General features: G+C 39.6%; 1 protein-coding gene across 1 annotated transcript; it reads left to right on the forward strand.

Annotated features, from left to right (window-relative positions):
• The first annotated feature begins 560 nt into the window (after window positions 1-560).
• Window positions 561-11,212, forward strand: slc22a13a (solute carrier family 22 member 13a). The gene is made up of 11 exons (XM_036535547.1): window positions 561-585; window positions 3,208-3,596; window positions 4,820-4,923; window positions 5,288-5,442; window positions 6,220-6,388; window positions 6,871-6,991; window positions 7,710-7,804; window positions 8,258-8,472; window positions 9,663-9,771; window positions 10,014-10,220; window positions 11,134-11,212. The coding sequence occupies exons 1-11, from the start codon at window positions 579-581 to the stop codon at window positions 11,210-11,212; spliced, it is 1,650 nt and encodes a 549-aa protein (XP_036391440.1). The 5' UTR covers window positions 561-578.
• The last annotated feature ends 581 nt before the right edge of the window (window positions 11,213-11,793 follow it).

The raw sequence follows: 11,793 nt of genomic DNA on the forward strand, positions 1-11,793 counted from the left end.
ATTTACACAAGATAGCCATTGTTAATAATAAATTAATATTAAATACTGTGTCGCAAATAACCCAGTCTCTTGCTGTGAACAACACTACCAAAATGTTTTGTGTCATTAATAAAGTTTGTGGCTTTAAGAAAATCTTACTGTAAAAGGGTATGTCATCAGACGTCCCTCCGTCGTAAAGCGTCTATTTTGACGAATGTCTCTCTTTTTCCGTTGCCAACAGCACACGTGCACCTATAAGGCACCGTGCAGCGCATAATTCAAACTGATTTTTATGCTCGCTCTATTTATGACATATCACACTCACGGTAGCATGCACACACAGATGTTCAGTGATAACTGATCTCCCGTTGCTTCCTCCCAGACACCACACTATTATTAAAGCAAGAATTTTAGACAGAGATGACGGTGTAGACGCAGCAAGCGGTTACATGAAAATATTCATGTGACTCTCATACGTTTCGTAATAACCAGCCATCTCTCGCCCCCATCAAAAGTTTACAGGCTGGCATAAAACCCCCGAGAGACGCTGCCGTAAAGCAAATTAAAAGTGTTGTAAAAATGAAACGGGGATAACTTATATGTCTGGTAAGTGTCTGAAATACTAAATTAGAATAAATTAGTAAAGTATTATTTAGTAAACCACAAATTTACGGGTTGGTTCCACAGGGATGCAGTGACGCTGACATCTTCAAAAAGATTTGATTTTATTGTTGACGTGACAACTGCTAAATGTACTGGGAGATAGTGACTCTCTGCTGTGGCACTAGGTTCGTTTTAGTAGAATAACCTACGGTCATTTCTCAGGTTCTTCAGCTCTATTTTTTGTAATTCCTACTGACTGTATTTTATGCATGATTGCATTTCAATTTTGCTTAAGTGTTTTGTATATTGCTACTGTAATTTCTAATTTACGTACAGCATGTAAACCACAGAATATTATTTTATTTCTCTGGATAAGAGCGTCTGTTAAGCAAATGGAATAAAATGGCTAAAGCAGTCTCTCTTTGGACTGACTTCCGAACTACCTGCTTTGTGTTAACTTCAACCATCATGAATTCGCATTGTAGTAGTGTACCTTCAATTTGGAACCCTGTTATTAGTATGTAATTTTAAATACTGTAATTTTACATATTGATATGTTTGCTGTGCATTTGGAGATGAGATGCTGGTTTGCTAAATATAATATTAAATACACTCTAAGAGGTGTTTATTCATCTTTAATTATTATGACAAATATTGACATACACAAGTCTGCATTCTATATTACTACATGAGGATGGACTGAAATATCTCAGACATTGAATAGTCTAGCCATCACTCAAATATGTGCAAGAGATATATTGTGAACATACTTTGGCTGAAAAAGTGAATGTGAATAATTATATGGAATAAAAAAAACAATTTAACAACTAATGAACAAGCCGAAAGGAATGGACACATGCAGTTTTGTATATGTGCAGTTTGGATTGTTTTACTTAAGCATGCTGTGGAAGAAGCTAATTGAGAAGAATTGCTGTCACTTAAAAAAAAAAAAAAAAAACTTTAAAATGAAGATTCTGATTTTCAGACAACCCTTTCCACAATTATCTCAAGCCATTAAACTGGTGTTCTCTACAGGTATGAAAATGCCAAGCACCTTCATTCTCTTCTCTCAGCTATTTCTGGCACCCCCCTTGCCCAGCTCCACTTCTTTCTGTGTTTTGTTTTTTGTTCTGTTTTCTTTTGTGCACAATGTCCCCAGGAGGTCTCAAAAACCCTGTCTGTATAGCTAGCTGCAATCCCTTCCCTGGATTCAAAGTCTAAGTGGAAGACTTATCAAGTGATCACATTTCATTTTGAAGCACAACACTTGAAAGTGTGTTGGGTCATAGGACATCTTCAGTTGGGTAGTTGGAAAAAGTTCTTCTTTTTGAATCTGAATAACTGTCTGCCATCACATACCTTGCTTGTGTGACATACTGGTATAACTACTGGTGTAACTACTGACTGAGTACTGCAATAACGTGTTTATGGTAATCATAAAGTGTCAGCACGTCTCATAATTTTTGCTGATATGCATGTGTCACAATCCTTGAACTCTTTGCAGAGTTCAGGGGATAACCATAGGAAACAAAACAGTGGCAGTCAACACTGCAGAGGTTCAGCGCTGAGATACTACTCAGTTCTCATTAAAGTGAACGTAACTAGTGCATTAGTTATGTAATATAAAGTGCTGGAGCAGACGTGCACTCCTGGGTTTTGAGACGGGACTCACAGTCCGCCAAGAACAGTCTGAATAGGTGAGTTTTCAATGCCTGCTAGAAGATCACAGGAAACTCTGCAGTCTTACATCTAACCAAACTTTCATAAAAAAAATAATTAAATAAATAAATAAAAAATAAAAAATTCTATACGCTCATGAAAAAGTAAAATATTTCTGATTTACATGAAAAGGCCAGTTCTCTTTGTGGTAGAGCCTTACACACCTCTCCATTGGCTTACAGCATGGTTTCTTAAGAGAATGTAATGCTGTAATGACACAATGCTGTAATTCTGTAATGTCATAATGCTGTAATTCTGTAATGCTGTGAATTCATCTTTCTCAGAAAACATGCATGGCTTATCTCATGTGCCCAGAATATTTCAGATCGAGTCAATGGCAGTGTTAAAAAAGAGGCATCCACACAACATCTTGGGTTGAGTATTGCACCACAAGTCCCCTAATGTCACTCTTTCTTTATACTGTAATATAAGTGGCTGTTGTCCCCTACACTGGGGTGTATAGGCTAGAGCTATGCACAGAACAGGCATGTAAGCTACTACCTTAAGGAGAGGCAGCACATGCTCACTGTGTGGATGATATATTTGAGTAGGAAGTGGCAGTAATTCATTTATGTCAAAATTTATGCTAAATATTGACACATGCATATTTTGGATATATATGTAAATGAAATGAAAAATGAATTCATTACAAAAACACTGCGCATTGAGGGTTTGTAGTTTTGAGATAAAAAAAAACTTGCATGGTTGAAAGCACTGAGTGACACTGTAATCTCCCTAACCATACTGTATGTTCATGCCCTACTGTATTTTCGGTTTTAAAAAGTGACTTATCCTCATATCTGTCGAGTCATGCCTGCTAAAATATCATTCTGCAGTTAAACATTAATTTAGATTGCCGCGAGGTGTATTTCTGCCACACGTTCTCTCTTTGCGTTCCCTGAGCAGATGTGCCCCCAGCCATGGCAGACTTTGGAGAGATTCTCCGGGCCGTCGGAGACTTCGGGGCCTTCCAGAAGCTTCTTCTGGTGGGGCTCTGCCTTCCGAACGTCATACTGCCCTTCCACCTCTACAGCTTCATGTTCACCCAGTCGGGCTCCCCTCACCACTGCAACACTGACTGGATACTGCAGGTGAGCCCCAATCTGACCAAAGAGGAGCAGCTTAACCTCACGCTGCCCAGAAACCAGGATGGCTCCTTCAAGAGCTGCGAGATGTTCGTTCCGGTGGACTGGGACATTGACTCCATCAGGGAGCACGGCCTCAACCAGACCACCGGCTGCAGGAACGGCTGGGTGTACGACACCTCCGTCTACAAGGCCACCATCGTCTCAGATGTAAGTGCAGCGTGACAGGGGGTGTGTTGTGTGTCTCACCTGTCCTTCACATCTTGACTTTGGGCTTTTTGTTTCAAATACAGACAAATAGTTTTAAATACATATTTATATATCCTACACTCATTCATCAGTTCATCAAAATACACACACACACACACACACACACACACACACTCAGTATAGCAATTATTTCTGTTACACGGTTATGTACATTAATATTAATACAACAGCCATGTATATCATGATTGGCAGTGTAGCATAGTGGTTAACCTCCTGGGTCCCATTGACCCACCGGTGGGTCAGCTAGGTTTCTGTATTGATATCTCAGCGATGGCACAAGCTACAATGTTGCCTTGAGTCTGCAGAAAACAATGGTATGCAGTATTAGTGTATGAGCTGGACAGATGGGGTTGTACAGGCACACAAGTAAAAGTTGCAAGAATGGGGCAAAATACCCCCGGGACCCAAAGGGTTAAGGAGCAGGCCTTATAATCGAAAGGTTGACAGTTTGATTCCCCACTGGGACATTGCTGCTATGCACTTGGGCAAGGTACTTTACCCAGTACCGCCGCTGTAAATATTCAGCTGTGTAAATAGTTAACCTGTAACTGATGTAAGTCACTCTGGATAAGAGTGTCTGCTAAATGCCAATAATGTAATGTAATGTGTGATGACGAAGCACCTGTAGGTGCATTTCTCTCAAGTGGTGGGCTACTGAAGCTCAGTCCATCTGATGCATAGTGCAGATTTTAATCTGCGTAACTGAAATCTGAAACAGACATAGTGGTTGTAATATATGGCATATATTACAAAATATATCAGTAATCATAAGAATAAATCACACAATTCCATATAAGCAAACCATGTAAATCACTAAAATTTGTACACATATTGTAGAATATATAGAGTGTTATCTGCAGGACAAATTCTTTCTGATGAAATTCTGTGTTAATATTGTGTTATTACTGTGGCCTTAAATCTGTGATTAGATTTTGAGTTTGACTGCTATATGGTTTAAACTGCAGAATTAGATTAAATTTAAGCCACTGATTTCAATACTTGCCAGTTTTTTTTTTTTATTTCAGGTTCTGTGAAACATACTGTTGTGCAGGCATAAGTGTTAACATTAGTCACATACAAGTGATACTTTCCAGAAACAGGCAGTTTGGGTGTGGTATGAATACCAGCATGGTAACTGATTAATTGGTTTGCCTGTCTTCCAGTTTGATCTCGTCTGTGATAGGGCGAACTTTGTGGGCGTGGCACAGATGGTCTTCATGGGCGGTATTCTCTTCGGCTCGCTCATATTTGGCCCCCTTGCTGAATCGTAAGTGCATGCAGTGCATTGCAGTGAACAGAGACACAGTCCTGTGGGGTGTTCCACCAGCTGTGCTCAGGAATAGAATTTAGCCCCTTTTAAGGTTCAGTGTCACCCACAGGCTTGTATCTTTCACTGTTTTGAAAAGCCACTCAAGGCTTCTTAACAGTTCTTAAATAAAATATCTCAAATGGCACGAGTACACGTTAACAGTGTTCATTATATTCATGATTTTGCAATGCAGCTGCAAAATTATCCTCAGCATCACTGCCACCCAACTGTGAGAAAATGTGCGCTCGATGTCAAACAGACCATTTTGTGAATCACATCGGTTCATTTGACCTTAAATTTATGTCAACCTGTCCTCTCTCAGGTTTGGCCGAAAAAGAGCAACCCAGATACCGGTGGTGCTGATGGTCTTCTTCACTGTGGGGACAGGACTTTCTCCCAATTTTTATGTGTACTTGGTGACACAGTTTGTTGTGGGAGTATCGTATGGAGGATTTCGTGTTAATTGCATCGTATTGGGTAATGTATAGATATTGCAAATGCACTGTATATGAATATTACATTTAATGCTGAAATGCTTATGTGAGAAGTTAATGCCAATATGAGAAAAATGACAATGCGATAGTCACGTGGGGTATAGGTGTTTTTTTTCTTTAATACAGTGCTTTGAAACATTCATTCACCACTGACTGAACTGATTGTTAACTGAATATATTACATATTTCTGTCAGGAGGCTGGAGTAACAGTCTTTTACCAGTTCTTCTTTTGACCGGATATTGCGGCATAATCTTAACCAAGGCTGTTTTATTGCAACTATAAGATTTAAAGTGGCATCAACAATGTAAGTAAATGATGGAGAAATGTGCCAGTGGTATTTATTATTTGAGCATATTTAAAAATCTTGTTTTTTTTTTTGTTTAAATAGGGTCCAAAGGCCTTTTCTCAGCTCAGGGCATTTAGTACTGTCAAAATACCACTACCTGTAACTTTGGAACAATGGAGGCTTGTAGGATGTTTTGCTGTCAAAATGACATGATCTGTAACTTTGCTTTACGACAGGGCCATGTGTAGGTTTGCATGATAACCTTCCAGAGAGATTCAGACCATCAATTCAGTTTGAATACTACTTTGACTTAAACTGAATTTTTAAAAAAATCAAGATGCACATGTATGTAGAACGTGACATTTATTGCACATTTATTTTGAGGCACCGCTCCCTCCAGTGTATTATCCAGAGCAGTGTATGCTTTGCGGATTGAGGTTATTTTGCTTGTTAATGATTTTCTCCTCCACAGCCACTGAGTGGATCGGGGTGACAAAGCGATCCTACCCTTCCTGTTTGAGTCAGATATTCAGCGGGGTTGGCCAGAGCATCCTCGCTGGCATTGCCTACCTCATCCGCGACTGGAGAATTGTTCAGTTTATCATTGCATCACCTGTGGCCTTTGTAGTCCTCTACATATGGTACATGTTCATATATATTATACATATATGGGGCGGCAGTGTAGCATAGTGGATAAGGAGCAGGACTCGTAACCGAAAGGTTGCTGGTTCGATCCCCCCCTGGGACACTGCTGCTGTACCCTTGGGCAAGGTACTTAACCCACAATTGCCTCAGCAAATATCCAGCTGTATAAATGGATAACATTGTAAAGAACTGTAACCTATGTAAGTTGCTTTGGATAAAAGCGTCTGCCAAATGAATAAATGTAAAATGTAAATGTATTCAACTTTACAGTGCTTACTTTCAGTTGACTGACAGAGTGCTTAGTAGAGTCATTATCGAGCAAAACTGATGGACGATTACAATGATTATTTTGCAAGTGTAGCTTATTTGGGGCTTTAATTTAATTTAATTTTAACAATTCATAACCAGTGCAGAGCACTCTGTCATGCGGCAGGTGGGTGAATCTCAGTTGTTTTTTTTTTTCCACATATCTCTGCAGGCTAGTCCCAGAGTCTGCCAGGTGGCTGCTGGACCGTGGGAAAACGGAAGAAGCTAAAGAGCTGATTCTCAGGGCAGCCGCCATCAATAAGCGCAAAATCCCAGACAACATTTTGGAGAAGGTACCTCATTACATGTGCATTGCATTACATTCCTTTAGCAGGACACTGTTAACCAGAGCAAATTCCAGCACAATAGAACAGAACTCGATTCAGGTTGAATGAGCAACAGTGTCAGACCAGGCTCACAACACTCCCAGACTAGTGAGTGTGAGCATGATACTATTCAAGCCCTACCACAAGTTGTGCAATCTGACTAGACATGCTAGAACCTACAGGAAGCCAAGTGTACACATCACCATACATCACAGTCACTAGATTACAGAATCCAAAACACATTGCTAAAGCTACAATAAACAGCTCATCTTTTTTTTTTTTTTTTTGTGAACCATGTCATTTTAAATGTTTTTAGCTGAAAAAGATATTCTGCTAGAGCTGTTGTAGCCCTTTGTGGCAGAAGTAATTAGTACAGTTTTGAAACTCTTACCCCAGTCAACATAGACACAGGATGCGATATGTCATAATACATGTAGTGACATTACCATCACATTATGACTTAGAGTGGTTCCTTCATAAACAGCGTCACTGAATGAATATTTTTTGTTGTTGATAATATGTATGTATCTTTCTTCTGTCATTGGCTTATTTTATTTGTTCATGTGGTAATGGAAAACATGGTTATGTGAAGGAAAAAATGTATATATTTTAAATGTGTGTAGTAAAAAATATGATTTTAGACATGACTGTCAACAGAAAATTAATGATATTGTGTCATATGCAGGTTACAAATCAGAAGAATGGACGCAGGGGGAATATAATAGATCTCATTACTTCACCTGTACTCAGGAAACATTTCTTAATTATAACGTTTGGATGGTAAGATACTCAGACATTCATCCAGTAATTTGTGAAATTGTTGATGGGTTAATTCATATCTGAAGAGGGTTAAATTGAGTAATGGTGGCTCTTTCATGTTAAAGTCTGTTACACGTCTGTGTTTATCACACTAAAACTCCCACAACTGCATGGAAGTCAACATTAACTTCTATTTCTACAACATAGTCCTAAGCAACTGTCATCAGCTACAGTTAATGTGGTAATGTAGCTTGTTAGTTAGCAAGCTTTTGGCTTGTTAGTTAGCTCAGCAGCTTGTTTTGTTTATATTTACAGCCTTCTAATCTTAACACATTTCTTAGTGAGCTGGCTAACCAAATACATTTTCTTAGAAGTTGTTACTCCTAGTCTAGGCATTGCCAAGCTATCAATCAATGCTTTCATATAAGTTTACATTTTAGAAATGTTTTCTTTGGTCTTTCCATGAAATCCCAGGTTTTCCCTAAATCTTTCCTACTACTGCCTGACCCTGAATGTGGGACACTTTGGCATGGACATATTCCTGACCCAGCTCATCTTCGGATTTACTGACATACCGGCTCATATCATTTGCGTTTGGACGCTGGAAGCCTTGGGCCGAAAAATATCTGTAATGTTCACCCTTCTGATGGGGGGCTTTGTCTGTCTGATGATTTTGGCTGTTCCGCAAGGTATGTCTCCATACAACGTTTTGCACAATTGCCAGAGTGTGTTTTAGTGCAAAAAGTGAAAGAATAGCGGCACTTGGTAGGGCACATAACTCCACTAGCAGTTGTTGTAGCAGCCCTAAAATCAAACTGTTTCTCACTTGTGCACATAGGTGTACCTTGGTTAATGGAAAAATCTCCAGAGATCCCACCAAACAATTCAGTTTAATTTTTACTTGTAAAAGTAAACACCTAACTTCCACCTTTATAATTTTTCATGACTGTATAATTAAACAACTTCGGCAGCTCTTGGGTGACCCTCCTGGGCAAAACGGAAACATAGAGCAATTTTTCTAGGTAAATGTGTATCATAAAGAGGTGAATCAAGAATGAAATCAAATGAAAAAAGCGAAATGGCTTAATTGCTGGGGTTAGTGCAGGCGATATAGAAAACCAGTTCAAGCCGAAAAGGTGAAGACTTCAGTGCAGCACGCTCTTAACATTAACGGTTAGAAAGAAGTATAATATTTCACAAGCTCAAGAATTATGGAATTATAAATTAGTCCATGTAAATACACACACACACACACGAAGTAGAGTATGAATATTCAGTATTGTAACATGCAGTGTTGAATGATTCTAGAGTAGTAGGACGTGGAGAACAGAGAGAGGAGAATCGGTCCTTTGGACAAACGTTTCTTTACCAAATTTGCTGGCCCTTGTTCTTTTAAGCCCTCTTGTGTAAACTGATTTGCACCACCATTCTAATAAATATCATAAGCGGGGATCCTTGTGGCATGAGGGTTGCGTGTACCACACAGGGAGCACTCTGCATATAAATGACGACTCTTTGTTTCTTTTTGATATGAGCACAGGTGTGAATCATTAACTTGGTTTGCACAATAAATAATAAATTTAATCCTCATAGATAACTGCTCTTAACTTGATGCATCACAGAATGATTTGCAAGAAAATATATTTTGAGTTATCTGAACACCTAGTATTTTTATAATGTATTGGCTCATCGGACATCCTCATTGAGGACAGTTAACATGAATGAACATTACTCATTTGAATAACTAAACATGTTTGCTGGAGAAATTACATTTAAGCGCCTTTCTCAAAGAGACGGCAGCACTGCAACAACTATAGTCCTCTGGCTGCAGTTTGGTTCCAGCAGGCATGTCACTCAGATGAACATGCTTCTGTTACAGACAACGCAATCGCCATTACCGCCTTTGCTACCACAGGGAGGTTTTTCATGAACTGGGCGGGAACCATCTGCAACATCTACGTTCAGGAGTTGTTCCCCACCTCCATCCGGTATTGTCCTGCTTTATGAACCCCTCGAATTTACGGCTTTTTTGCATTATTTTGATTGATTCCCGGTTGTTGGCCTGGTGGTGTGATAACAAATTTTTGGTTGATTTGCGGTAGCAGCTCAGATTTAACACTGCACTCACACAGTAAGACACCAGCTAATGACTGTATCTTACATCTATAACTGCATTGTCTATAACCTTAAAATAAACACTTGTGTTAAATGTTTGTCTGTTCTTGTTTAGACAAACATCCACTGGTCTGGGTGCCATAGCAACAAGGATAGCAGGAATGCTCTCTCCAGTGCTCAACCTGTTGGCTATGTACCACTGGACGATTCCCACGCTGGTCTACAGTACGTGCTCTCTGGCTAGTGGGGCTCTGTGCTTTATGCTGCCAGAGACCAGGAGGAAGGAGCTGCCAGACTCTGCAGATGAGCTGGAGAGAAAGGGGTAAGCCTCAGGCGCTCTGTAAGCTGGGTTTGAGTCATTTGCAAGCATCACACCTGCCAGTTCTGAACTCTCATGCTCACTGGAACAGGATGAGGGTCGCAACGGGGCGGGCAGCAATGTGGTGTTGTGGTAAGGAGCAGGACTCGCAAGCCATAGGTTGCCGGTTTGAATCCCCGCTGGGACACTACTGATGTGCCCTTGGGCAAAGTACTCAACCCAGAATTGCCTCAGTAAATATCCAGCTGTATACATGGATAAAATTTGAACATATGTAAGTCGCTCTGGATAAAAGCGTCTGCTAAATGACAGTAATGTAATGTAATGTAATGTAATGTAATGCAACACTACCTGCGGGGGCAAAATCCAATTTACTGAAATGTGCCAGTTGTCAGATGAGCCATTAGTGAACTGTATGACGGTACTAAGACTTAAAGGGGAGCTGGGAATATTCTGTGAACACTATCAGTAGTTTACCTGCATTTACCAATTACTACGCATGTTTAGTAGGCACTGTAAAGTGATCTGGCGCGCACTGCACTCTGAATTTAAGAATGAACCTTAGGGGAGGTGATTCATAGGCCTAATGACGCATCAAAAACTGCCGATGCTAAACTCTGGAATAGTTGTAAGGCGGAATAATAACCATTTGGTAGGCACAAACAAACTCTTTTCTTTTTTGTTATTGTTATACAGTAGGGCTGTAGTAGTGTGCTCATCAGGTGCTCTCAGGGGGAAATCTACTTTCATGCAGTAATATGGGCTTCCTCATTTCATGAGAGTCAAAGCTTAAAGGGCCTTTTGGGAGTGTAGTGTTGGAGCCTTCTGGATCATTTGGTATAGGGGGATTTGCCAAGAGTCCCTGTGATCGGCCATTCTCTTGCTTTGGTGTAATTCTTGTTCATTTTCTCTATAGGGATGTGAAAACCATGAAGAAAAATGCAAGCCACGCTACCACTGATCAGCACCAACACCTGAAGTCAACCAAACTCTGATCACATCTATTCTGTTGAACATATTCCTTCCAGCATAAGTCATACATTATCTGCATATTTTGCAGATTGCAATTTAATAGTCGAACAGGTGTGGATGGAAGGTCTTGAACTATGTCAGACTGTTAAAGACTGTTAACTTGATGGTTATTTTGCTGTATTTTTTAAAGTCGCATGATACCAAAGAATCTGTGTAGATCTTTAATACTTTATATAATATATATTTTAAAATATGTATTTAAAATATGTAAGTTTTAAGCATTTATAAATCATGCATTTTCTTGCCATGGAATTGTCTTCACACCATCTGTCACTTCACTAATGAAATAACCTTCAAATGCACTTTCAAATGTCAATGTACAGCATCAAGATATGTGGTTTAACTGTAATGGTTGAAACCATGCAAACATCACACCAAGACTCTCAAAAAATATATGAAACATGTATCTCATACTTTGTAGTCCTGTGAGATTCATCCTCCCCGAGTATAGCAGTTGCTTGCTTTTGTTTTACCGCACAAACTGTGAATGTTGTTATGTCATTTATCTCTTAGATGCACTTATCTAGTAAGACCTACCAAGTAG

The sequence above is a fragment of the Megalops cyprinoides genome, chromosome 8 (genome assembly GCF_013368585.1).
Source record: "Megalops cyprinoides isolate fMegCyp1 chromosome 8, fMegCyp1.pri, whole genome shotgun sequence".
Classification (NCBI taxonomy): Eukaryota; Metazoa; Chordata; class Actinopteri; order Elopiformes; family Megalopidae; genus Megalops; species Megalops cyprinoides.